The sequence below is a fragment of the Gossypium hirsutum genome, chromosome D08 (assembly GCF_007990345.1).
Source record: "Gossypium hirsutum isolate 1008001.06 chromosome D08, Gossypium_hirsutum_v2.1, whole genome shotgun sequence".
NCBI classification, from domain to species: domain Eukaryota; kingdom Viridiplantae; phylum Streptophyta; class Magnoliopsida; order Malvales; family Malvaceae; genus Gossypium; species Gossypium hirsutum.
Genome location: NC_053444.1, coordinates 6,081,728 through 6,108,750, shown reverse-complemented (window position 1 = coordinate 6,108,750; position 27,023 = coordinate 6,081,728). Strand labels below are relative to the sequence as shown.

Here is a 27,023-nt window from a genome sequence, read left to right as displayed (position 1 = left end):
TATAATTCAACTTTCTCCTTATATGCAATTTAGTCTTTACACCTATTTACTCTTAATTTAAACAAATTCACCTAATCAAAACCTAATTAACCACACAACTAACTTCGTTACATCCTCAATTTACGAAAACAGAGACCCAAAAGTACACTTTCCAATACCCTTGATTATCGGGTCGTTACATCCTCAAGGTTCAGATTCGCTAACTCCTCCTCCATTCCATCAATATCTTTATGCAAAAACAATCTCTAATGTAAAATCAAGAGAAATCGTTCTCAAAACCCAAGCAAAAAAAAACCCCAAAAAGAGACATACTCCAAGAGCAAACCAAGAAACGTGCTAAACCAATAGACAAAAAAAAACTAAGGGCTAGTTTAGCAATGCTTTTGAAAAGTGCTTTTGAGAAGAACTTTTGAAAATTTTGGTTTAAAATTTGAGTGTTTAGCATTGCTGTCAAAAAGTGGTTTTGAGAAATAAAATGTTCATTTTACACATGTTATTGTCAAGTAACAAATATGCATTTAAATAATATTTAAATGAGTTAATATTATTATATTATAGTAAGAATATAAAAAGTTATTATAACTTGTTGTTAATATTTTAATATATGAAATATAAATTTTAAATATTTTTAAGTAATAAATATTAATTATTTATAAAATTTAAGTTGAATATATAAACTATATTTTAAATATTTAAGTATAATCATTAAATATTTGTAATTAGATATTAACACATTTGTATTATTTTAAAAAATATTTTTTATTTTTAATTAATGATTTTAACACATTTGTAATTATGCAAAAAAAAAGAAAGTACTATATTATTGGAGGGGTAAAAAAGTAATTAAACACCAAAAATACTTTTGGGAGAAGAAAAACTATAAATTTTAACTTTTCCTTTTGAGAAGTACTTTTCAAATTTCAAAAATATCTTTGAAAAGTAAAAAAATTCAGTTAAAACCAGTTTGTTTAGCATAGTTTTTCTTCCAAAAATATTTTTGAAACAAAAAATATATTTTTAAGCACTACTAAACAAACCCTAAATACTGCTGAAATTTAAATGACTTTATATTTTACGCATAGAAGAAAATAACAACATATCCACACGTAACAACATAATAATATATTACTTTTTATATAATATATGATTTCTTTTATAGAATTAAGAGCTTAAAATTACAAAAAAAATAAAATAAAATTATGGATAAAACTTGAAATTATGTATAATTTTAATTTATTTATACATAAGATAAATATAATTATTTAAATATGTAATTTATAAACATGGTATTACATCAGTGTTAGGAGAATTTATACATAAATTGTAGTGTGTCAATAATTAGGTCAGATTTTGGTGCGTAGATGAAACAGACAACCACAGAGGGGAATGGCAATATCGTAAAACATGGCAATTACAAATAATTGTTTCCACCAAAGACCCACCGCACGACCTCGGTCGCATCGACAATAAATAAATAACACTCGCCCCCACTAAAATGACTAAAATAATAAAAACTACTGAAGAGAGCTTCTGGCAGAGGAAGAAGATTTCATAGGAAGATGTTGAAGCTTTGCTCTTGCAATGTGACGGACCAAATTCAGGCATCGGTTCAATGCCGATTCCCCGGTTCACCCGGTCCTTTCGCATTTCGGCGGCGGAGCCCGGTCTCTGTCTCTTGTTCCCCGCTGAGTAGACTCAAGTTGACGCCGGTTCAAGCCGTGCTGTCAAGCCAGCAAAAAGAAGTTGCCAAGGTTGTTAAATCTGGGTCGGGGAGTTTGGCCGACCTGCTCCGCTTGGGTAGCTTGGCGGAAGATGGGTTGTCTTATAACGAAAAGTATATAGTGAGGTGTTATGAAGTTGGAATCAACAAAACCGCCACTATTGAAACGCTAGCTAATCTTTTGCAGGTCTTCTCTTCTTTTGTTTCGAAATTTGGGTTTCGATTTCGTGTTGAATTTATTTGTTTGAACGCATTTTGAATTGTTTTTCAAAGTTGAATCCCGAGTGTTAGAGCTCCCCCAAAAAAGGAATTTTGAGATCATCTTTTAGCTGTATGTGTATTTATTGATTGGAAATTGTTATGAAACTTCATAGATTTCTGGGGTTTTTTTTAATACTGTTTGATTTTGGGTGTATTGAAGCTTTCTCTCTTCAATTGTGTAGTTCTCACAAGTTAAATGCAGGGGCGAATCCCGGGGGGGGGGGGCGGGGTGCTGGCAGGGGTAATTAATTTAAATTTTGACATATTTTCTTTTCACTTGCTTAGCAAGTGTATCAAATTCTAGTTTTTATATAAAAACGATCCATTCAGCTTTGATATGGTTTGGTCAAATTGCTTGTTTGATTTTGTTATACTAAGTTTTAGCGACTATAGATGAAATCATGGAATGAAGTGTTCATTTTTTTACTTTTGTTTGTTTAATCTTTTGGAATTTCATGCAATGCAGGAGATTGGATCTAACCATGCTCAAAGCCTTGGATTTTCGACAGACGGGTTTGCTACAACTCCCACCATGAGAAAAATGCATCTCATATGGGTGACCGCACGTATGCACATAGAAATATACAAATACCCTGCTTGGTAGGTTTTTTATCCTTCATTTAACGACATTTATATCTGGTTTCAATTTCTAGTATTTGTTTGGAAAGTTCGGTGTTTGATTCTGTGGTGTAGGAGTGACGTGGTTGAAATCGAAACATGGTGCCAAAGTGAGGGAAGAATTGGAACCAGAAGGGACTGGATCCTAAAGGATGTCACAACTGGTGAACTTATTGGAAGAGCTACAGGGTGTGTCTCTTTATCCGCTCTCTTTTCTTCGCCATGCATAGTATAGGATTCATAACATGAAAAGACCCAAGGGCACTGATAATTTTCTAAAATTTAGTTCAGATTGAAAATTTACATCAAAATTAGACTGTGAACAATTTGCACAGCCTGTTGCGCTTTCCCGACATATTTCCATCTCGATTTATTGTTTCTATATGAATGCTGTTGAATTTCTTCATTTCTGCTGTATCTTTTTTAGATTAACTTTGACTATTTGTTAAGATTAGGTTTATTCCGAAAGCTAATCTCATGTGGTATGGTTGCAGCAAGTGGGTGATGATGAACCAGGACACGAGGCGGCTGCAGAAAGTTAGTGATGATGTCCGGGAAGAACATTTAATCTTCTGTCCACGAGAACCTAGGTCGGAGCTTTTCCTCACGCAAGGATTAAAAGCTATAAACTTCAATGGAATGCCCTGAAAACATGTCATTTATGCCCTGAAACCCTATAATCTTCAGGAGCTTTTCCTCACCCAAATAACATTCGGAGCATAATCATGTCATTTATGCAATTTGTTTTAAGGGATGCGTTGTTTATTATTTAATTGATCTTCTTTTGGCTGTTACAGGTTAGCATTTCCTGAAAAGAACAACAAAAGTTTGAAGAAAATTATCAAATTAGAAGATCCCGCGCAGTATTCGCGGCTTGGGCTTACGGTAAGATTATCTGATTTATCCAACCTATTTTTCACAAGAAAAGGGCTTGGAGATCAAATTGCTCTGTTTATTTCAACAGTTTGTACTCATTAAAACCCTTGATGCAGCCAAGACGAGCTGATCTGGACATGAACCATCATGTCAATTACGTCACCTACATCGGATGGGTTCTGGAGGTCAGTGGAAAGGGCACCTGAAAATTATTTCATTCCGTATTGGTTTTAACCGTTCCAGTTGATTTTATAAGCTAACGTCATTTATACATATCGCTTCGGCAGAGCATGCCTCAAGAGATCATTGACACCCATGAATTGCAAAGTATTACACTAGATTATAGGCGGGAATGCCTACAGGATGACGTGGTTGATTCGCTTACCAGTCCGGAACCAATAGATGGTACCGAAACTGTTTCAGAGCACAATGGACCTGCAAGAGAAGATGCGGACTGCCCCCAGTTTTTGCATCTGTTGAGAGTGTCTTGTGACGGGCAGGAAATAAACAGAGGCCGTACCGAGTGGAGAAAGAAACCTGCCAGATGAGGTATGCGATTGCCGAGGATGAAGAAATAATCTAGTTTACTGTATCCATCAATTTTCAGGTTTTTCTCTTCTTTGTTTTATGGGTCATATTGCGTCGTGCATTTAGATATAGAACATAAGACAATGATGTTTGAGACACCCACATCAAAATCCATGAATCTGTTGTACTTCCATCTTTCTTAATGTTTACATAATAAGTGATGTTTTGAAACTCTTGTTTATGACCTTTTAGAATCTTTTGCTTTACATGTTTGTCTACTGTATGGATCCATTTTCAACCAATTCGTTGTCAAGCCAGCTCTGATGAGTGCCTTAATCAGGTATATCACTATCAACCAATAGGGGCAAAGATATTTTAAAAGGGGAAAAAGAAAAACCTACATAACAATTGTCTCTTCACCGATCACAATACATCCTTGAACTATCAGTTACAAACACCATTAACAAAAATACTTAAATTAAAGATAACAATCTCACATAACTCAAACCCAGACCCGGAGATTAACCCACGAAAATAACCGAAACTACCACAGTTAACTGATTTCGTGTTCAAGCTAAACTTTAAAAGCAATAGAGATTTAAACCGATACCTGATAGAGACATACCCGATTAAGGCACTCACCAGAGCTTCTTTTGCATGGTGAAGCAAAGCATATGCAGAGGGTAGATTGCGGAAAATAGCAAGCGTTCAAGATGTTGGGGGCCAACTCCTGATCCAATCAGTTAAACTTGAAACATTTCTTGTGATATCGTCGATATTATCACTCTTCAAAGCTTTTACAATATCTTCCGAGTAACTGTCTTTTGCTTCCTCTAGCAGTACTTGGAAGATTTCACACTCTATGTTGTTTGAAAGCTTGGCACCTTCATAACCTCTGACAGAGAAAAAGAATTGATGAGAAAACAAAACCACATAAGTGTGTATCTGAATCCAGTAAATGTACACCGGTATACTCAGTTTGTGTGTGTGTGTGTGTTTTAGTTTTTCCATGTACTTAAGAGGGTTCTTGGAGGAATATATCCCTATACCCACATCCAAAGATACGACGAAACAGTGTTAGACATATTTCAAGAAAAATGAAGACTCGGGGAATAAAAAGGAAATGATCGTATAGACAGAACATTGGCATGGTTTGAATGTTGAATATGGATATGTCTCCAACATGTGTCCAAAAACGCATCTGACATGAATACTTAAAGAAAAATGATGAGTTGGAACAAAGTAGAAACGAACAGGAAACAGTATTATGGACTGAAATTTGATACCTTTTACTCAACCGATCATACAACACGGTGTTGTCAGTTTGAAGTACTACAACAAGATCAAACCATCTTTCGGGAAAGAAATCACAACCATGATAATCTACAATGTTTCCACCTTCTTCCATCACATCCTCAAGCTCATCACACACCTTCAAAATCCGATACATCTAAATCAAATGCAACAAACTACAAGCCAAAATACTAGAAAATAGTAACCAAAAACAATAGAACATACCCAAAGTTGAAACAAGAAAAGAAAGTGAACTATGATACTCAGAATCGGATATAAATATTGAATACAGATGTACATTTACCAGGGGTATGTATTCATTTCTTTTAAAATTTTTCCATGTATTTGAAGTGTCATATCCCTACAGCCTATACCCATATAATCCAAACTCTTACTTTTCCCCAAGGTATTAGAGTCCAACTCATATTCTGGACATGAGTACGAGAAAATGATCCTCCAAATATATGAAAAAACACAGAGCATATCTATCAGTATCCAAAATTTGCACAAATCCAGGTAATGAGATATACAATCAAAATCCTGCAAATTAAGTATTTAAAACTCCGTTTGTAATTGAGAAATTTGCTTTCTCGTTTCTTACTACAATGCATGCGCAAAACCCAGAATATCAAATTCATGCATACCAAACCAGTTTACGAATAGAATCACAATCAAACAAGGCGTAAGATTTCCAAGTTTAAACACTGTTTATTGCTTAAATTAAATATTATACCCAAAAACTGCTTGTTGTTTAAATTTCTTTTTTTTTACAGTAATTAAAATCACTAATATCCATAAACCCTAAATTAATAACCTCAATAAATTTTAAAAAAATCAACCAAGAAATATGAAATTAGAGCATGAAGAGGTCGAATTACGAGGTCTTCATTGATAACGTGGCACTGGAGATCATCGTCCCAGCCGTCGTGCAAATTCTTCTCTTTGACCAAATCACCAATATTGATGTGGCGGAGATTGGTGGCCTCCGCCAAAGCAGAAGAGGTCGTCGTCTTGCCAGTTCCAGGCGTGCCCGTCACCAATATGTTGGGCCTCTTTCTCTTGTTACCGTCGGCGGCCATAGATGAATTATAAGCTTCTTATTACTGACTGAGTCGTGCAAAAACGAAGAGCTTGTTACAGGATTTTCAGACCGGAACACTACAATTACTTTCTGCGTTTTTTATGGAAGTGGTAGACCAAGCTTTTGAAAAACCCTTCAGGGCTTATTAAGTTTAAATCGGCCTGTAAAAAAAGCCCGGTTTATTAAAAGAAATTGCAATCTTCAGACTTCTCCATGGGCCGAATCACTTTGCCCGATCCGAAGGCTCGCCTAAAAATTAGGTGGGTTTACACAAAAATATAAGCTCAAAAAATTAATTTGGACAAAAAAATAAGACCTGTTTTTTAAATGGATGAGCTTTGGGTAAACTTTTTTTATCTCAAGTCCGAAAAATATAATTTGGGATTTTTTAGATTTTTTATGATTTTTTTTGTTCTGTTATTTTTTAAAAATAAAGTTATTGGTTAGTTTGAGTTTTTTAAACAAAAATTTGAGTTAAAATAACGAAAATTATAGAATAAAAGTATAGAGGGCAAACTGATAAAAAAAATAGTACATGAACTAAAGTTGCAAATTAGCTATAGAAACTAAAAAAAAAAGTATTAAGCCAACTCAAATTACTCAATCCTTAATAGGCATGTGGGTTTTTTTTTTAAAGAGTAAAGTATATAAATAATTATTCGAACTATAAGTATTTTTTTTTTTGTTTTGGTCATTTGTGTTTATTTTTTTTTATTTTAGTTATTAATGTTATTCAAATTTAATATTTTGGTCGCTCATTCACTAAATCACTAACAAAGTGTTAATTTGGCATTTTTTCATTGACATAATAATAAATTTAGCCCTCCAATGTTTATAGATTCTGTCAAATTGAGCCTAATTCTAAAAAATTAAATAAATTTAACCCTAAACTTTACACATCATGCCAATTCAATCTTGATTCTTAAAAATCCAAAAATAAAAACTTTAAAAAATTATATAAAAGTTCAATTTTCGATACATACAAAACTATAAAAATATTTAATTTTCTCATTTTTCTAATATAACATTCATTTATTAAAATAATAATTTTATAAATAAAATAATTCAATGAAAAAACATGAAGAAAACTTGGGCGAATTTGGCTTTTTCCTTTTTTTTCTAACATTAATGACTTTTATGTTTAGGTTGAATAAAAAACTACAGGATGAAATTAAAAATGAAAAGAATTGATGCCTTTAGATTGTTGTCCAGAATGAGTTTATTCTGTTTGAAGTTGTGGTTGTGGTTGAAGACAAGCATAATGATTAGGGATAAATAGGTGATGACGGGGAATTACAGACCCAAAGGCCATGCTGGTAGCTCCAAAGTCGATCTTTAGTTTAACAATATCGTAACAGAAGATGTAGAAATTAAGGAATTCAAATTAAGGGTTGTTGGTGCCAAAAATTGTAACCAAAGGTGATGACCAAGATCAAAAAACAAGGTCATAAATTATTATTTATAAAATAAAACTAAAAAAACCTTCAAATTTGATTTAAGAGTTGTTCGCTACTTTTTTAAAAAAAATATTTTATTAAAAAATATTTATAATTTATTTGTAATTTAATTCTATGTTTTTTATAAAAAAATAATTTTCTAAATATTTTTTATTTTAAACTTTTTATAATTTTAAAATTTAAATTTTGAATAAGTAATCTGATGAGTAATTAATAGTGATTTAACGAATAAGATAAAAATATTAAATTTCAATATTGAGTAATTATTTATATTATTGAACTTTATTTAAATCAAATAAAGCGTTTAGTGACTGATTTGATATTGAAATTTTACAAACAAGAGTCCTAACTAAAATAATTTGTCTACCTATTTTTTTTAACAAATCTTCTAATTTTATAATCGTGAATTTGGAGGAGCTGTACTGTGCGCATGGAGATTAAAAACAAACAGTCAACGAAAAACACTTTAGTCAAAGGAAAATAACTTCGTCCACGCTATATCTTCTCATTTCGTTTCGTTATCGAAGAGCTTTTCTAACGAATTATCAAACGACGATGAAATTGTAAGCAAAGAAAAAAAAATTGAAGCATAATATTGGATACAATCATTTTCATTTAATAGTTAAGAAAAAACAAAAGGACAGCTCATTAAATTATCCATGCTTAATAGCAAGGAAATTCACCACTACTGTAGCTATAAATCAAAGAAACCCACTGTTCCGAATGTTCTCTAAATCTTTCATTTACGTATATAGAAGAAACAATATCATATATATAATACCTACTACTTTATTCCGCTCCTCCGGTCTGGTGCAACATCGCATCGATTTCATCTCCATCCTCCATCTCCAGCTAATAAAGAACAAAAAAAAAATCCGAACAAAACCAAAGAAATTAGTTAAATAACCATTAATTCATAAAAGTGTGATATGCTAATCGTAGAAAATTATGATTATGCATAAGTTTATAGGATGGATCATCAAGGCACTTGCAGAATTTATCAGCTTATAAACTTACGCATAAACTTGTATATCATTTCGGCACATCGAGAACACGTAAGGAAATTTACCTCATCGGGAGTCTGCTCTCCACGGAGCCTCCGCCCGTCAAACAAGAAAGCAATGGAGTTCAGATCCACCGATTGCCTATCGCAATATGCGTTCATCAGTTTCCTCATTTGAGTGCTTCTCTTAATCCTGAAAAACACTTCGTTTCCATCCTACAAAAACGAGATCGAAAAACAGATAAATGAAAAGAAGAAAAAAAATCGAAAAGAAAAACAACAGAGATGATCTAAATGACGCAAAAAGTAAAAACCTGGCCCTTGACTTTGAGATTAATGTGATTAGCTTGATCAGCCGGCTTCTTATCCTCCTCTGGTCCTCCGCCGCCGACGTTTCCCGTTGCAGACATTTTTTTTTTGCAGTGCCGCTCTCTTTCTCCTTCCCCTTCGGTTTCTCGTATACGAAGCGAACAGGACCAAAAGGAGCTCTGAAATAGAGAGCGAAAGCGTTGATTTTACGCTATATATACAATTGTAAACCACTAAGTGGAGCCCCAGTTTCTTAACTCATACGCGCAGGGTCCTCGCGTAGTGACAATGAGGTAATATTGTTAAAAGTATAACATGCTTGTTGATGACGTGGGTGCTATTCTTGAGCGAGTTTTATAGAATTTTATACTCGCTTGAATCTGGGGAATTGAAAGTTGGAGTTTAACTATATTTGATAAAGATTTAGATTCCGGGTTTTGGAAAATTGGGAAAGTCGTTGAATCTGTTAAATGGGATTTTATTTTTGCATGCCTTTTCAGTGGGAAGGGAATAGACGGTTAAGATTAATTAGTTGGGAAATTGCACGGTTGATGATAGGATAGAAAATCGTGAGTGAGGTACAGGGAAATTTCGACCTTTTTTCTTTGTTTGGCATTTACGATGTCTACATTTTTTAGGCGTGATAAATGCCGACATTAGAATTAAAAATAACAGGTAATATAATTTAGGCTTAAAAATAAATTTGGCCACGTTTGTATATTTTGTCAAAATGATCCTAATTATATTTTTAAGTCTTTTTTACTCATCAACCTTTAATTTTTTTTCAACCTGCTTTTTTTAATAGATTTAATGAATAAATTTAATATTCTAATTTTTTTTCAAAAAGTTTCAAACTTACATGCCTGTTAAATTTTTTAACGATACTTTTATTAAATCTGTTGGAAAAGCAATTTGAAAAAAAAAAGTTGATGGCAAAATAAGGTTCAAAAATACAAATAGGGTCATTTTGACAAAACATGCAAATCTTAGTGGCCAAATTTATCATTAAACCTATAATTTATAGCCTACAACTTCATAATTATGTTTATTTTGGTATCTATATATTTTTTTGTCTACTTTATTATCTGAACTTGACAATTAGATCCTTTTTGTCTCTAAAATTAGATTTCATCAAGATTTGATGATGTAACCATTGTTATTGGAACAGAACCAAATCAATCAATCAGACTAAGAATTTATCGATATAACGATCCAAACAAAATGGTTGAACTAATTGGATCGAAAATTGCTCAAATTTGGTAAAATTTGAAATCCGAAACAAAAATTAGCTATTTAACAAGTTGCACCGATAAATTATTTTAGTTTTTTATGAATTTTTATTATTTATTTAATTATTCTGGATCTAACAGTCGAATTGATTGAATCAAGAACCAGTGGTCTAACCGGTTCAACCATCAATCCAATTATTAAAATACTAAATGTAACACTATGAGATTATACTATGTCAACACCCGAAAATTTATATAATTTTTTTCAATTTTCAAGTGATGATACGATACAATCTCAGAGTGACACATCATCAAACTTATATTTTTCAAGTTCACGGGAGAAAATGGACCTAATTGTTAAGTTCTAATGACAAAGTGGATAAAAGAGTACATGTACCCAAATGAATCTAATTGCCAAATTAATGGGCCAAAAATTACCGCTAAAATAAAATAAAATTTGATGATTGACTCGGATTTCGTCTTATCCATATTGGAAAATATTATATAAGTATATTATAAAATGTTAGTATTTGATACATTGGCATAATATATTTTTTTTATAATTAGACTTAAAAAGTTGTTATGTATTTTTTAAAAAATATTTATTTTTTTAATATTTAACTATATCTCTATAAGACACTTGTCAACCCCTAATCTCTCTTATAAAATCTAAAAACTTCGCTAATAATAATATACTAAGCTTTGAAAGGTCTTGCTGAAAATCAAATAGAAAGCAGTCAAAATTTAATCCAAATTACTATAAGTTTAATTTCGAAAAATGCTTCATCTGTAAATAACTTTGATTATCCCAAAAAAATTGTTTCAAACGATGTTATAACATAAAATGAAACAACAGTTTAACATTCAAAGTTGCTAACATTTGTGGATTGAAAAAAAAATTGTGTATATTTCCTTTTATTTTCGTAGTAAACTTTTACTCTCAAAATGTTTATTTATAACTTTTTTTTATTTTCATTCTTATAAAATGTGTTTAAGAAAATCTTAATTTTCACTAACATTTTAATCCAATGAATCAACCAAAATAATATAATATACCTAATTAATTATGTTGATACAAGTAAGTTGTGTCAAGTGTTGCGGATTTAAGCCCGTGACGAATGTATGCAAAATATTTCATGAAGGCCAACTAATTAAATGAGACTCATTTGAACCTCTTGAACTGGTCCGATTCATGCAACATAAGGTGGTCAACTAATTAAATGGAACTTATTTGATCATTGCAGATAAACTGCTAAAGATAAAAATGTTGGCGGATGAACCATCCATCAATGCAGATAAAAGTTGCCAATACATTGTGGATGAACCACCGGTCATATAGATAAACTGCCGACTAAAATACGTTATGGATGAACCACTGGTCGGGTAGATAAATTATCGACTACTTCCTCTGTTCATATCGTCTCACCCCATGCAATGCAACATAACATGCTTATAATAAATCAATATGGTAGAAATATCATGCTTATATCAAGTTGATATAGTAGCAATTGTCCTGCTTATAATAGATTATTACGGTAGCAATAATCATGCTTAACATATAATTTTGGGCTTTTTTGGGGCTTCTGGACCCAATTTACGATTTCAGGTCCAATTTTCAAGTTTAATTACCCATTGGGCCAATTGTTTGGTTTGAAAAATTAGTTTCCAAAATTATCATATTAATTCTAATTAATTTGGTTAATTTAATTTTAATTGATCAAAATTAATTTCCTCAAAAATCACTTAGATTTTCTAAATTAATTTTTCAATAAAATTATTTAATCAAATTCTCTAGTTGAACAATTCTTACAACTGTCCAATTTAATTCCACATCGAATAAATTGACTCAATTAAATTATTTTCAAAGTCTTAGATTTTTCTTCTATTCAAATGCAGTCCGATCAAACTTTTGTCGAGATAGCGAAGGGACCAATCGGACATATATAATTAGGCTCTAGTAATTGCAATTATGTCTAGAAGCATCGTTCCGATAATTCGCAATTACTTAATCATGGAGTCAAACCATAAGAAGTATCATAATTAAAAACTCCTTATTGTATACTCTTCACAAAACAATTCATCCAACTGTTTTGTCCAATAACCTAGTCATGTGTGTGTTACCCTCACATGATATCATTAATTCATTTGAGTTAAATCCGTTTACTTAATACAATTCTATTTTATCTCATTGTCACCATTGTGTCTTCTTAATGATTAATATGATCACTCTGATAAATTGCTCGTTTGAGAACGTACAACCTGTGGCCACATTCCATATTTATCAATCCACGCAATGCCAATGAGAGGATATCGTTAACTCTTTAATTGAGTTATAAATTCCACTGTTGCTAGTAAAGTCATGTCATACACAAGTCATGTACCCAACATACCGGCTATTAGCTCAATAATCTTTAGAGCATAAACCTCCACTTATATCAAAGCACATAAGTTACATACGGGTGATCAGTGACTAACTCAAGTTTTAGGTAAACCACACCATGAATGTCACAAGTGAATTAATTGACAAGCGGATCGTGAATTAATTTATCTTAGGTCTAATCCAATGTATTATTCTGCCAATGAATACATCTATCTCTACCCGTGGAGTTAACTGCTCCGATAGTCAAGACTAACCATCTCCTCAATTGGAATTGTAGACAATATAATAATCCTTCTCAATATTTGAATGATTACGGACTCGTTCAGATTATCTATTGAAGTAAGTTGTCTTTCTCGTAATGTAAATATTCTTACAATGCCACTTATAATCAGTTTGAACTTAGACAATCAATGAGTTAATATTTGTTTGTCACAATTTCGCTATGCATGCAAAATATAAAAAACAAAAATACAAAAGACATAACAGTGAAATGTGAAATTTATTTATTCATAATTCAAACACATAGAAAACAATTACATGTTTACTACTATATGGACACATTTCCTAACATGTGTAACATGCACTTAGTGGAGTAGAAGCAATAATAACATTATCAATTTATCAGAATTACTGTGACAATAGATAAGCAATCATTCACACATCCTATATTATCACAGTAACAATTCAGTCATTAAATCATAAATTTCAACATATTCAAAATATCAGGGACTTAATTGAGTGAAATAAAACTCCAACAAATAGTTCGAGACTATATAAGGACTAAATTGAGCAATTCTTAAAATTCTAGAAAAAACTATAAAATAGAGGTCACACGACCGTGTGGCTAGACCGTGTAGAGGGCTTACACAGTCGTGTGGGCAGGCCGTGTAGAGGGCTTACATAGCCGTATGGCAAATGCAAAAATTAACCTACAGGAAAGACACAGTCGTGTGGAAAATCCATGGTTGTATGGTTCACGAACTAGATTACGGTTTGCATGGCACATGGCCATAGGGGGTTGTGTGGTCCACGCGCCTGTGTGGCCTTAAACTTACACACAATTTGCCCCGATTCATTTCGTAAAGAATACACACCTTTCGTCAGGGGTCTTATCGGCATTCCTCACAATCAAATTTGATCTGATTCCCCTAAATCAGGTCCTTCAATGACAAATATACACAATTAACGATAGATATCAAAATTTGGGCAAGATTTGCAAAATATTTGGCAAGAACCATAAAAAATTGTTTAATCGAATATAATATTAGCGTCAGATAAAAATAGTACAAAAATTAGGGATCTAAACATTGAAAATAAGATGTACTTATTGATTCTTGGTAGGGATGCTATTGACAGTAATTACATAAGATATTGACTCAATGATTATCTAACGTTTAACTAATACTAAGTGATATTACGTGGTCAAATCGTAATACGAAAAGGCAACTTGTATTAGTCGTTGAACCTAAACATGTTCTATTATCATTAGTCAAATTGAAAATGAGCAAACCAATTGAAAGACTAATATGTCGTCTATCAAATTCAATTGGGGAGATTTTTTGTCTTGAACATTAGAGTGAATGACTTCTAAAAGATAGAGACATAGATCTAATTGACTGGATTAACAGTACATCGGACAAGACATAGGTAGAATAGATCTTAAATCCGTCTATGGATTTATTTATGTGTGACATTCATAGTGTGACATATCTTAATCCTAAATGGATGATGGATTATGTATACGTGACTCATATACTTTGATGTAAGTAAAAACCTAAGTTCATATAGATAAGGAGCCGAAAGCTAGTGTGTTGTGTATATGACTATTGCAGTATGTAACATATTTCACAATAGTGAAATTCATAGCCCAACTAATGAGTAAGATATTCTTTCATCGACATTACATGATAAATAAAACTAAATATGATCACGAGTCGTTTATCTTTATGGTAATTAACTTGATTATTATGTGATAGTAATTGACTTTTTATGAATTAGATGTAATTGTTGTTATGAGATAAAATAAAATCATATTGAGACAACAAATTTATCTGAAAGAGATTAAGAATATCCTATAAAACTATTACACTTACGACAATGTTATTGAATGAACACTGATTAGGTAATTTTCGTAATTGGATTTAATTAGAAAAAATTTAGTGACAATATTAAAGTTGAATAATTTCGTGACTAAATAAATTTATAAGTAAGAAAAAAAAGTTAGAAAGATAATTGTAAATTATAAAATAGTATAGAATTAGGAACAACTTAATATTGAGATTCATTACTGCCCCTCTTAAAATCCTGTGCAGGGAAATCTCAACGTCACTAGGGGTGTTTATTCGGTTACCCGACCCGAAATAACATTAACCTAATTAACCGACCTTTCAAAATTTTTAACCGTTAACCGAACCGAAATTTTTTCAAAAAAAATTAACCGAATCGAAATTTTTTCGGTTAATTCGGTCAATTAACCTAATTAACCGAAAATTATATAATTTTTATTTTTGGTTAAAAATTAACCGAATTAACCGAATTACCCAAATTAACCGAATTAACCGGATTACCCGAATTAACCGGATTACTCGAATTAATCGAATTAACCGAATTGAATCACTACATAATTAAATTATTTTTAGACTTTTAGACTTTAGTTTTAGTTTTAGAATTTTATTTTTATTTATTAAATTATTTGTAATTTTTATGATTGGGTTGGGTTGGGTAATTGGGTTGGGTTGAATATTTGGGTTTAGGTGAATAGTGGGCCTATTTATATATTATAATTTTATTTATTAATTTTTTCGGTTAAACCGAAAAAATTCGGTAACCGACTGGTTTCGAACTGAATTAACCGTTAACCGAAAAATTAAAAAATAATTAACCGACCCCTAACTGAAAAAATTTGGTTAACCGACCGATTAACCAAATTCAGTCGATTAACCAAACTTTTTCGATTTTATCCGAATTTTGCACACCCCTAAACGTGACTCCCAAATTGTGCAACAAAAATCAGAAAGAAAAAAAAAAACAGTATATCCCATTGTTTATTCCAGTACGCCCCGCACCAATCAAACTAAGCCAAATGCACCCCCGTCCTTCCCTTTTATGAGACCTTGCATTTTCCTACCCAAAACATAACAATCCAGTTTCCAAGCTTCCCAACAATGTCAACCATGGTGGTTTTCTCCTTTGCCTACTCCTTACACCCTTCAATACCACTTCTCTCTTCATTCCACCCTCCACCACGCCCCCATATCCAAACCCAAACTGTTTTCTCTCACATTTCTCGACCCAAACACTTGAAACCTTTCCACTTCTTTACAAGGCACTCTTCTTTTAGGTAACTTCCATTCCTTTGTTTGCTTTTATCAGTTTCGGTTTTTTAGCCTTTGTTATGGTATGGTTATTAGAGAGTAATCAAAGCCTAGTTGAGCTCAAGTTCAATTCCAAATTTGGTTTGAGCTCAACCTGGAATTGAGTCTCGAAGCTTGGCTCGATTCGAGATACTATTCGAACTTGCTGGATTAGGTTGGATTAGACTTGTTTACCTAGAAACTGTGTCTAGTGAATGTTAAATGTTACACTTTATCTAAATAATCCTTGGAACTTTGTCAATTCATATTGTTAAAAAACAGGATTAGAAGTTTTCAGCATGAAGATGGTGAAAACATTGGTAATGTAGAGCCAATGGGTAAGCTAGATAAAGGAGATAGGATTGATGATGACGAGTTACCTGAAAATCAAAATCGCAATACTGCAGGTAAACATGACAATTCTTGTATTTTCTAGTGTAATAATCATGTTTAAAACATTTTTGTATATAATTTTTGACAAGTTAATGATTTTGTATCATATAATATTGTCTCAGGGAGAGGAAGTTCTTTTCTGGCAAAATTAGCCATCGCATTAGGCGTGGCAGCAGCTCTTACTGTCATGTCATTTGGCATAAAAGGAGCTAGTTTTGGATCATTGCTTGGAGTTCAACGCCTGGCTGAAGTTTCACCCTCTTCAACTATGGATACCACTGTTGGTTTCACTTTCAAAGCTTTTGGTTATAAATTTATGCTTCCTGAATATGCACCAGGGTATGCCTTCTGAGCTTGAATTACAATAAACTGCAGTTCCATCTCTTTTATAGTTTTTATCTATGTTACTCCGACTTTTTACTTTGCTTGAAGTATTAGTGTCTGGTATACAGGTATCATAGTATGATCCTTCAAAGTATATGAAAAAACTTCAAAGAGAAAAACCCTTATCCCACCCTCAACTTTGAGTCCGGGTAGCATAGCTTTGACAGGCCTGTCAATAACAGATATTTAGAGGGTCTTCGAAGCATCATATTCTCATATTTATATCTGAAAATTTGTTGGACATGAATACAAATGAAGAGCTGAGGCTGTGCCTATGCTTCCCACATATGTATTTCATTTACTAAAATGGCTCTAAAGTACCTTTTACCTAATTGCCATGTTTCAGATGGATATACTTCTGGTTGCTTATGGCTGCTGGTTGTGGACTTTTCATTAGTGAAGAGGCTTTAAATATTTGGGTCTGTCCTTTGCATTGGTACTTAATGTTTCACTAACTCAAAATTTTTGATACCTCTTTTTTTGCTTGCTATGTTGTTCAGATTCTTCATTTTTCTTGAAATATTTGTGCGTGACACTCGTATCCAATACATGGATATGGGAATATGACCATCATGGATCTTCTAAATACATAGACAAACATAGAAAATCTAATTATACATGTATTTGACACTTACACCTAATTTAAATAACATAGTTTCCTTTTATTAGGTTTTTTACTTTAACTAAGCACTCCCTTTTGAATTTTAACATATATATCTGTTTTGGATAAATTTAGGTTGGCATAACTTTGGCACGGTTACTATCATTGGATGGAACATGGCATTCCTTTGTCGAGTCTCTCTCAAGAAATGCCCCATACATAATATCCACAGTTCTTTGGGTATACTGGTTAGTGGTTGCTTTATCTTATTATTTATTTTAGTCATGTTTTGTAACTATGTTGCACAGGCTTTTCATTTTCTCTTGAAATATAAAACTTTTTTCCAGCATATGGATACAGGGATATGACCAATAGGAATCCTCCAAATACATGGAAATACTTGAAAAAAATCTTAAACCGTTTCAGTCACGTACTCGAGTCTTGTAACATAGAATGTGATTATCAACTTAGATAAGAATACATTCTTTGAATGTTGACTGTTAATATGATCAACTAGGCTTGCCTTGAGTCAAAATCTCAAGGAAATTGAAGTTCAAGTATCCCAAAGCATAGAGATTTTCATGTTGTTAAATTGTGAAATATTTGGGTCTTTTGACATCTTATATTAAAGTTACCCTTCCACCTATAACCAATTCATTTTGCATTGTATGCTCATGTTGTTTATTCCTTTTTGGTAGTTTGTGATTCCTAAATGATTTTCTTTCTTCGTTGCTAAATCGCAACTTGAAAATTTAGGGGAGTTTGCATCAGTGATATGATACCATTTTACCTTGGAAAGCTTTTTAGAGAAAGTGGAGCATCTGATGATGTTTGTTCAAAGGTTTGTTTTGTTCTTTTAGGGTTCAGGATTTCTATTCACAAATGCACATACTTATTAGAGATGTCGTAGGTAGTGTGTATTTATATATTTGCGGATGTTCCATTCATTTTTGTTGCTGACTTGAATATAGTTACTCTTTACAGCAGAAGCAAATATTAACCTTTAGATATCCATTATCCTAGTTCGTTTTACTTTTATGGATAAAAGTACATTCTATTCCGAGCATGTACTTTTCCTGCATTTGCACAATAATCATGTATATCTTTTCTCAATGTTGATGATGACTACAGTTAGGAATCGGCGAAGAGAAGGTTACGCAAATCAGACACGCTGTTCAAAAATATGGCAATCTCATAGGCTTCAGTGAGTTACAAGAGCTTCTTTACTCTGCTCTTTTTTGTTTTGCATATTGGGAAGTGCTATTTGATATGATATTCATGTCTGATGTATATCCGGCTATGGATATAGTCATATAGAGATAGTCTCTTTAAAGATACTTAAAATACATAAAGAAGCTTTAAGAAAATCTGGATATACCCGTATCGAACATATATATTTTTAACATTTTAGAATATTTTTAATCATATTAGACAAATTTCTTGAATTATGTTTGAGGTTTTAATGTACATGTTTGTGGAATTAAAATTTACGTTTTCTAGCGGTCCTGTTTTTTGATTTGCAGTAGAGCGACTTTCACTCGGAGTAAGAAATCCCACAGCTTTCCTCGCAGGGTCTCTGGTTAGTAAATACTTCTATATCTCTCTACATGATACTGTTGACTATGTACTCGGACTTGAGTGTGAGTATACTCGTGCCTGGCACGAGTATATTTAATTTTATTCTAAGATTTCATTTATTTGGAGAGTCTTTGGAAGATTATATTTGCATACTCATGGTTGGATACAATCATACAAATGCTTAAAAGAATATGAAGAGTCGGAACGTCATAGAATATTGGTGCTTTAGTAATGAAGTTTACATTGTTGTTTGACATGACTTGGAATTGAAGACAGAATGATCTAAACCTATATTTCTCAGACTTTGTTTTCGTTGTTGAAGCATTCGTGTATGATACTTATGTTATATGAATATGGTATATGACCTTCTAAGAACTCTCTGTATCCAACACTCACATTCGAGTCCAAATAACATCCGTATCCAGGCTATAAAATTGTTTTTTACAACTAATGATTACAATGCTGCATCTAATGAAGGGAATATCTCCTGAATTCTTCTTTGCTGGAGTTTGTTGTGGTGGTTTGGTCACTCTTCCAATTCAGGTCAGTCATTTTCTGTTGGCATTAGTGTTATTTTGCCTATGTATTATGGTCTTTGGATTTCGATTTTATGTTGCTCCGATTTTTCATATTCACTTTTAGTTTTCCTATAGCGTCTAACACGATCCCAACATATGGGAATATGATCCATCCTCTAAATTCGTGAAAAAACTCGGAAAATTTAAATATATCCATAACAAACACAAATCTATATACGCCACTCACAGTCGAGTATGAGTTTTATCAAATATAGTGTTTTGGCTATATGGTATACACCTATGATTATGATGGGCTGCTTATCGAACTACTCGTGTCTGATTCATATCTCGAATATGATACACCTGATTTTAAGTAACATAGTTTTAACTTGTTATCAGTCGGAACTAATGCTATATTCTCTTTGGTTATCTGGAATCAAGCTTGGAATTGGATTTTTGATGAGGAAACGCCCTGTATTTGCCCTGGCAACGGTCGCAACAGTAGTGGTATAACAGGTTCTTGGTGCTTCTCCAATGTTTGATTTTTGTAAATAGAAATATCTAATGTAGAATATCATACAGGGAATTTGGACTGTGTTTCCATATGTTATGGCTGCTTCAACTGCATTATTCCTGTACCTGCGGCGCCGTTACTCATCCTAGCTCGGGTCTTACCAGTTCAACTCTCGGTCTGGTTTTCATTCTTTGTTTGCAATTGAAGCAGAAGGCATAGCACTGAAAATCCATCCTCATTTGCTATTTCCAATTTAAATATTCATTAATTTCCATATTCTGGTGGCGGAAAATGTATATATATTGCTCAAATTCGGTTACTTCTGTTGAAAAATTTGATTTTTTTGTACGGTTAAAAATTAGCGTGATTAACAAAATAATTAAACAATGACTTATATGCCACATATACTTCATGTTAATGCATAGGGTTGAAATTTAGTTGATTGTATTCTAGCAATCAAGCTTGAAAATGTAGAGTCTTTTAAATTAAAATGTGAAATCCAAAATAAAATTTTAATCTATGTAATATTTGGTTTTAGTTGATGGAATGTGCATTTTAATATTTTAGTTATAGAAATTATCTTTTTTTTTAAGTTTATTTTTTAAAATATTTTTAATTTCAATTTTTATAAAATTATGATAATTTTGTTTTTATTGCAATTTATATATTAATAAGTAAATATGTGGTGTTGAAATAAATTTATAAATCATACTTATAATAATTCATGAAAATTGATTGCATCACCAATTACTTTACTCTTAAAACAGTTAGAAACTCAAAATAATCATTTTAAATAGGTTTAATATATCATTTGGTACTCAAGTTTGACATTTTTTAAAGTGTGATACTATGTTATTTTTTGGTCCAATTTGATATATATATTTGACAAAAGTTATATATTTTGGTATCCAAAGATAACAGTGTTAACTTTTTAGTGTTTAATTTGAGTTTTAGGGTTGATTTGGTGAAAGTTAAATTATTAGGTTTGATATGTTCATAATTTGTTAATAGAATAAATTTAGTATAAATTGTGAATTTGTTTAATTTTGCATTTAATTTGTTAAATACAGATGAATGTGATTTAATTCGGGTTTTAGGGTGGATTCGATGAAAGTTCATAATTAGCTTTGAACTTTCATGAAATCAACTCTAAAACCCGAATTAAATACTTAAAAGCTACATTTGGGTATCAAAATATATAATTTTTATCAAAAACATGTACTAGATTAGACAAATAATAACACAAGTACCACATTAGAAAAAAAATGTCAAACGCGGATACCAAATTATATATTAAGCCTTCTAAAAAATATAATAATTAATACAAGTTGGTAAAACAATGTTTGAAAGGAAAATCTCCCGTTAAAAACAATGTTTTTAATTAGACATTTATTTTTATTTATATAAAAAAAAAGGAAAAAATTGATTAAAGTAATGAAAGCAAAGACTAAAATTGTCTAAAATTCCATATTTCAGCCAATCTATAAGATTACAAAATGTGATATTGAGATTACCTCCTATATTCTGAAACATTGACACTATTGAGAATGTGAGATTATCTCCTTACGTAAATGTTTGAAATCCAAACATGATAATCACATTCTTAAAATCTCATATTATTGCCGGAAATATAAGATTTCATAAACTAAATACCTCGTAAAATGAATTAAACCCGTTAAAATTGGAGTACAATTGTAGAAAATCTTATGGTACCATGAGAATGTAAAGTTACTAAAGAAAGAGATGATACTAAAATCTCTATATTCTAAAATCTTAACATTACGAAAATATAAAATTATTAACTAAAAATCATAAAAGCAAAAAAAAAAAAGAAGTTATCTTGAAATCTTAAATTCTTAAGAATAATGTAAGATTATATATATATATATGAACTTGCTTTCTTTGTTTTAGCATACAAATTTCCATGTTTTTTTTTTTTTTTAAATTATGAGCAAGGAGGATGCCAATAAAGGTCGACAGGCTTTCGCCCACAAAATGATGAAATGCTTGTTTAGTGAGTCTAAATTTATAAATTTGCAAGTTAGATAAAATTATATTTTAAACCCTAAAAATACATACTTTAAATTGCTCAAGTACAAGAATTATACACCCACTATTTCACATTACGAAACACCATCGGAAATAGAAAACACCACTGACCAGCATCATGGAATAAAAATATAAATGCAGAAACACAAAGATCGAAGAAAATTATATACATTTCATTAAAATGGAATGATGTACAGAAAGGAGAATTTACAAGCAAACTATACAAAGAAAAATTTGTACAAAGTTATTTTACAACGAGACCTTTTCCCTTGTCAAAAGAAGTGTTTAGATCTGCGGGACCTTTCCCTTTGTCAGGAGAGGTACCAAGATCAACGCCGTCGTCACCATCATCATAATAGCTGGAAACATCCTTGCTGACAGCACCATCTGCAGCAGCTCCCCCGGATGGTCCTGCCTTGGTTGTAGCATCTTCAGGGTGTAGAAATGGATTCCTGTGAGAGCACCCCTATTGTATACTTGCTTCCCGAAATAACGACGGAATTTCCTGCATACTGGTAATATGAATGACTGCTTCCACGATATCCATGACCTTCTCGGCCTCTAACAGCTTTTCCATTTCTTCCCTTCGACGAGTTTTTTTCTTCCTTCAAAGATTGGGTCCGCCTCTCCAACCTTTTATTGACAACGTAAAGGTGTGCCTCTAACTAACAAATCCTCCTATCTCGCTCATGAATCTATGCGAAAAAATCCTCTTTCTCTTTTTTCATTGGTCTCTCTCGCTTTGAGGTACATCTTCTGAAGGTGTGTACCCCACACTAGCGAGAGTGCTAATGGCAGCTCCTGTTGTTTGCGCTAAGTTTTTTGGCAAGGACCTGCCAAGAGTAGCCTTGGGTAAAGCCTCACTGGAAGCAATTGGTCGTCGGAGGTGAGGGACAAAACCTGTGAAGTCATCGATAGCTATTCCCCCAGACCTTGCAAAAGCCTCTTACCAAGATGACTCGCTTTTCAGTCGTTTCCTCTCAGAGTCCCCAACACCTTCGTTGGGCCTTTTTAACCTAGCCAAAGCAAATTGCCTACACAATACCAAAAAAAAAGGGTTAACCCCAAAAAATATGCAAAAATGGCAAGGATTATCTGAGAAACTATTACCAGATTAATCGTTGTTAACATTAAGAAGTTCTAGAACACCCAAGTGACGATCCTCATACAACTAAGGAATAATTTGGTCAATATTCGAAGGTACTGCCCAATTGCGATCAGGTAGGTGGCAAAGCTAGGTGATACAGAAAATGGGTTCCAAGGCCACCTATCGCAAATATTTGGTTATCCCGGATCTGACGTGGAAGGGAAAGGCATATGATACTAAGGTATAGTCTCATCATTCTCGAGCCATCTGTCATGTCTTGTGTTGTGTACTCACTAACACCTCTCTCCTCAAGATAATATTTGAAGACGCCTCTCAAAAGTAATTTAGAATACCCTTTTGGTTTATCAATTTGAATTGGTAGGAACCTCCAAGAATGTCATATAAACGTGGATGATAATAACATTTCCCAATAGAAGGTCGTGTCTACTTAATAGGAATGTTAAATCTTCTACCAAACCTCAGCTCTACTGGGATATATTTGTTGTAATTAACGTGCATGGTCACCGCCTCACCATAAAACAGGTTCTCTGTCTTAGGGGCAAACTCAAATAACTCGGGAAGCCTATCTTCGTTCAATTGTCGCAAAAAGTATGTATACTAAAGCATTCGATTGAAAAGATATATCCCCCACTTGAGAAACATGATGAAAAATCCAACAAGTAGCCACCAAGAAAGGCTTGTCAGTTACCTTGCTGCCACATTGAGTCATACAAGATGCCCCAAATGAAATCCAAAAGGGGAAGCGTAAAACCCACTTCTAGAAGAAACAATGGAAGGAAAAATCCTGGCCTCCCACCAGCTTCGCTAACATTACGTGATCTTTCCGAGATACTAAATTCATATTTATGATGCTCTGTGACTAAACTGCGACATAATAGAAGGTTCTTCATATCCCGAGGGGTCGTGGAACATGGATAACTAAGGCTAACAACAAGCTCGTCATTATCCCTCTTGGACCTCTTGGCAACAGGTCAATCAGATTTTATCGATGTCATTTTCTAACCCCCTCGATTCCTATCTCGGCGGAACACGTCCAGAACAACCACCAACCTTACCTTGACTTTTGTCAGACCGTTCATCTCCCCGTAGCCATTTTTTAACAAAATTGCAAGAAGCAGCTTTAATGAGGATAAAAAGAAGCACCACAAGGTGAATCGAAGCAAACAAACTACTAAAATGTAGAAATCATTGTAGAAAATTAACAAAAGCAAGAAAATTGCCAACAACAATTGCAGAAATTTCAAACAAAAAGGAAGCAAAGTAATTTTGAAGAAGACAACCCAGGATACATATAAACCTATCTCCCAAAACACATCGTTTTGAAGGATAACTAGCATCCAAGGGCAACTCATCGCCTGTCTAAAAAGGCTGTTGATCATCATTATCACCACTCTCCAAAAATGCAATCCTTAAAGTACATTTATGATAAAACCTCAAACATTTAGACATAACATTTCACTATGAAATAAAGCCACCATCTGGAGCAAATGGAAAAAGAGAAGCTTATCATATCGGAGTGTTTCGAGGAAGGCCACTCCTCTCGACTCAAAAAAGAGGGAATATTATTATACCCTAATTTGTGACAAAACACGTGACAAGCCTGGAAGACGCCTAAACAGTAAGCCTACCACCAGCAAGCTGGGTGATCTCCTATGAGCTCACCCTCGAGTTGACTATTTGGACAATGTAATCACTGAATTTTGTTCGGTACATCCCTCGTGTATTTATTTATTCTATTTTATTTTAATTCTATATATATTTAAAAAAAATTTTAAAAATTTATTATGATCTTTTTGGGATTGCCTCATGTGGGCCTAATAATTGGGCCCAATGGTTGGGCATGTAGGGTTGGTTAATTGTGTTTTAAATATGTTGGACTTGTTTGGGCTTTGGCCTTTTTTATGTTTTAATAATATTAATAAATAATAAATCAGAAAAATACAAAAAATATAAATTACATTCAGACCCCTAAAATTTTTAGAAATTACATTTTAGCCCTATATTTTTCTAAAATTGCACTTTTGCCCCAGAAGTTTTATGCCCTCTACAGTTCAGTCCTTCTGGACTTGTCAAATCACCCAATCGACAGCCGAGCATGCTCCTCCCACCTCCAGCTACTCCACCAGCCTCCCTAGGCCATTATTGCTCCACTGCCACCTGAAGACAAGAAGAAAGAGGACAAAAAATCAAGAGATTAATGGTCTGTTTGATTGCCAGTAAAATATTTTCCGTAAAATGATTTCTAGAAAATATTTTACTTTTCTGTAAAATGATTTACTGGAAAATATTTTCTGGTGTTTGATTGAATCTGTGTAAAATATTTTCTGCTGCTTGGCAGATTTTTTGAAAATATTTTTCGGAAAAGTTGTTTTTACATATATTAATATATATTAATAATTTTTTATATTTTAAATTATTTTTACATATATTGCAATGATTTATTTATAATAATACTCAATTATTAAGCTACAATATTAATCGTTATAAATTAAAAAAACTAATATCAAATAAATTATTTGAAATTGTGTTAAAAAAACAAGTATTGAATAATTAAAAAAACAAGTTACTGGAAAATCGATAAATAGAAGCAGTTTTCTACCGGAAATGAAGGAAGGAATGAAGGAGGCGATAGAGAGGAGAGCACGGAAAATGTCTTACGGAAATTGAAAGGGTAAGACATTTTCCCTAAAATGTAACCTATTTTCCCTTGTTTTGGAGTTCATTTTCCAAATGGAAAATGTTTTCCGCCAATCAAACGCTGGAAAAGTTGGAAATGATTTTTCGGAAAATCAATTCCGTCAATCAAACAGACCCTAAAAGAAAAATTTGAAAGAGAGGAAAAGGGGGTTCTCAATTTTCGACAACCAAAGAAAAAAGAGCAGAGAAAATTAAAAAAAAAACCAGCAGCAAGCGAAAAGCCCACCCCACCGTCGTCGCACCGCCACCGTGACACCACCACAACCGTTGCATCTACACAAACAAACAAAGCAAGAAGCAAAAAAAAAGAGAAAAAACACACAAATTTTTTAGGCAAAAAAGAAACAAAAACAGCAACAAAAAGCCCACCGTCGGCCGTCGCACCAGCACCGCCGTTCGCCATCACCTAGCAAAGGAAATAAGGGCCACAGCAAAAAGAAAAAGAGAAAGCAAGCAAAGAAAAAATTTTCAAAAAAAAAGAAGAAAGAACACCAACGAGAAAGAGGAAAGCAAAGAAGAAAAAGGGGAGGAAGGAAGTGCGCCGTCACCGGCCGTCACACCGTAGGCGGAGGAAGTGCCGGCAGCAGAGAAATCGGTAAGGGGGCTGATCGGGGAAGAAAGAAAGGAAGAAAAAAGAAGAAAAAAGAAAGAAGAAGGAAAGAAGAAAAGAGGAAGAAGAAAGAAAAAAAAAGAACCTTCTTTGATTTCATTGCTATGTTGAGTAAATATCACCGGTTCGTGTTAAATACGATACGTGCTTAATAAAAAATCGAAAACTTTGTTCAAAAAAAATCTTTCCGTGGTTTCAAAAATATTCGTGTTTTAGTAAAATAGAAAAAGAAAATTTCCGTTTTTTTTTAATTCTCATGTTTTCAAAAAATTCTCGTGTTTCAAAAAAATTTCGTGTTTTCAAAAATCTTCGTGTTTTCAAAATTCCAGTGTTTCAAAAATTTTCACGTTTTAAAATTTTTTTTCCAATGTTTCAAAAATTCCTGTATTTTAAAATTTCCGTGTTTTTAAAAATTTTCGTATTTTCAAAAAAATTCGTATTTTGAAAATCCTCGTGTTTACTT

The 27,023-nt window shown here is 32.7% G+C and overlaps 4 protein-coding genes and 1 long non-coding RNA gene across 6 annotated transcripts; 2 read left to right on the top strand and 3 right to left on the bottom strand.

Annotated features, from left to right (window-relative positions):
- The first annotated feature begins 1,430 nt into the window (after positions 1-1,430).
- On the top strand, positions 1,431-4,234 carry LOC121220236 (oleoyl-acyl carrier protein thioesterase 1, chloroplastic). Its single transcript, XM_041099659.1, has 7 exons — positions 1,431-1,907; positions 2,448-2,581; positions 2,675-2,788; positions 3,094-3,189; positions 3,397-3,484; positions 3,592-3,660; positions 3,763-4,234. The coding sequence occupies exons 1-7, from the start codon at positions 1,560-1,562 to the stop codon at positions 4,021-4,023; spliced, it is 1,110 nt and encodes a 369-aa protein (XP_040955593.1). The 5' UTR covers positions 1,431-1,559; the 3' UTR covers positions 4,024-4,234.
- Positions 4,235-4,376: 142 nt separating this feature from the next.
- LOC121220237 (adenylate kinase isoenzyme 6 homolog) lies at positions 4,377-7,563 on the bottom strand. Its single transcript, XM_041099661.1, has 3 exons — positions 6,175-7,563; positions 5,290-5,435; positions 4,377-4,898 (listed from the first exon to the last, which is right to left on the bottom strand). The coding sequence occupies exons 1-3, from the start codon at positions 6,373-6,375 to the stop codon at positions 4,712-4,714; spliced, it is 534 nt and encodes a 177-aa protein (XP_040955595.1). The 5' UTR covers positions 6,376-7,563; the 3' UTR covers positions 4,377-4,711.
- Positions 7,564-8,429: 866 nt separating this feature from the next.
- On the bottom strand, positions 8,430-9,468 carry LOC107943904 (small ubiquitin-related modifier 1). The gene is made up of 3 exons (XM_016877715.2): positions 9,152-9,468; positions 8,904-9,053; positions 8,430-8,686 (listed from the first exon to the last, which is right to left on the bottom strand). The coding sequence occupies exons 1-3, from the start codon at positions 9,245-9,247 to the stop codon at positions 8,624-8,626; spliced, it is 309 nt and encodes a 102-aa protein (XP_016733204.1). The 5' UTR covers positions 9,248-9,468; the 3' UTR covers positions 8,430-8,623.
- A 6,342-nt stretch (positions 9,469-15,810) lies between these two features.
- LOC107943905 (uncharacterized) lies at positions 15,811-20,499 on the top strand. 2 transcript variants are annotated; one of them, XM_016877716.2, is made up of 11 exons: positions 15,811-16,095; positions 16,391-16,515; positions 16,624-16,840; positions 17,232-17,304; positions 17,622-17,734; positions 18,243-18,327; positions 18,618-18,690; positions 19,010-19,065; positions 19,542-19,607; positions 19,982-20,089; positions 20,165-20,499. In XM_016877716.2, exons 1-11 carry the CDS (start codon positions 15,920-15,922, stop codon positions 20,243-20,245), a joined length of 1,173 nt encoding a protein of 390 aa, XP_016733205.1. In that variant the 5' UTR covers positions 15,811-15,919; the 3' UTR covers positions 20,246-20,499. The 2 variants fall into 2 exon arrangements, with proteins under 2 accessions (XP_016733205.1, XP_016733206.1); XM_016877717.2 differs by having other exon boundaries at positions 15,815-16,095; positions 20,024-20,089.
- A 1,801-nt stretch (positions 20,500-22,300) lies between these two features.
- On the bottom strand, positions 22,301-24,948 carry LOC107943907 (uncharacterized). The gene is made up of 2 exons (XR_001696101.2): positions 23,256-24,948; positions 22,301-23,179 (listed from the first exon to the last, which is right to left on the bottom strand). It is a non-coding gene; the product is annotated as an uncharacterized lncRNA (long non-coding RNA).
- Between the last annotated feature and the right edge of the window lie 2,075 nt (positions 24,949-27,023).

What these genes read in the sequence shown, in the direction of transcription:
- LOC121220236 (XM_041099659.1), top strand. Translation starts at nt 1,560, where the DNA reads ATGTTGAAGCTTTGCTCTTGCAATGTGACGGACCAAATTCAGGCATCG. An exon ending in ATATACAAATACCCTGCTTG is followed by an intron (nt 2,582 to 2,674) that starts GTAGGTTTTTTA and finishes TCTGTGGTGTAG; the next exon opens with GAGTGACGTGGTTGAAATCG. An exon ending in TTCTGTCCACGAGAACCTAG is followed by an intron (nt 3,190 to 3,396) that starts GTCGGAGCTTTT and finishes TGGCTGTTACAG; the next exon opens with GTTAGCATTTCCTGAAAAGA.
- LOC121220237 (XM_041099661.1), bottom strand. Translation starts at nt 6,375, where the DNA reads ATGGCCGCCGACGGTAACAAGAGAAAGAGGCCCAACATATTGGTGACG. An exon ending in ACGTTATCAATGAAGACCTC is followed by an intron (nt 5,436 to 6,174) that starts GTAATTCGACCT and finishes CGGATTTTGAAG; the next exon opens with GTGTGTGATGAGCTTGAGGA. An exon ending in TATGATCGGTTGAGTAAAAG is followed by an intron (nt 4,899 to 5,289) that starts GTATCAAATTTC and finishes TTTCTCTGTCAG; the next exon opens with AGGTTATGAAGGTGCCAAGC.
- LOC107943904 (XM_016877715.2), bottom strand. Translation starts at nt 9,247, where the DNA reads ATGTCTGCAACGGGAAACGTCGGCGGCGGAGGACCAGAGGAGGATAAG. An exon ending in ATCTCAAAGTCAAGGGCCAG is followed by an intron (nt 9,054 to 9,151) that starts GTTTTTACTTTT and finishes TCGTTTTTGTAG; the next exon opens with GATGGAAACGAAGTGTTTTT. An exon ending in GAGAGCAGACTCCCGATGAG is followed by an intron (nt 8,687 to 8,903) that starts GTAAATTTCCTT and finishes GTTCTTTATTAG; the next exon opens with CTGGAGATGGAGGATGGAGA.
- LOC107943905 (XM_016877716.2), top strand. Translation starts at nt 15,920, where the DNA reads ATGTCAACCATGGTGGTTTTCTCCTTTGCCTACTCCTTACACCCTTCA. An exon ending in ACAAGGCACTCTTCTTTTAG is followed by an intron (nt 16,096 to 16,390) that starts GTAACTTCCATT and finishes GTTAAAAAACAG; the next exon opens with GATTAGAAGTTTTCAGCATG. An exon ending in ACAGTTCTTTGGGTATACTG is followed by an intron (nt 17,735 to 18,242) that starts GTTAGTGGTTGC and finishes TTGAAAATTTAG; the next exon opens with GGGAGTTTGCATCAGTGATA.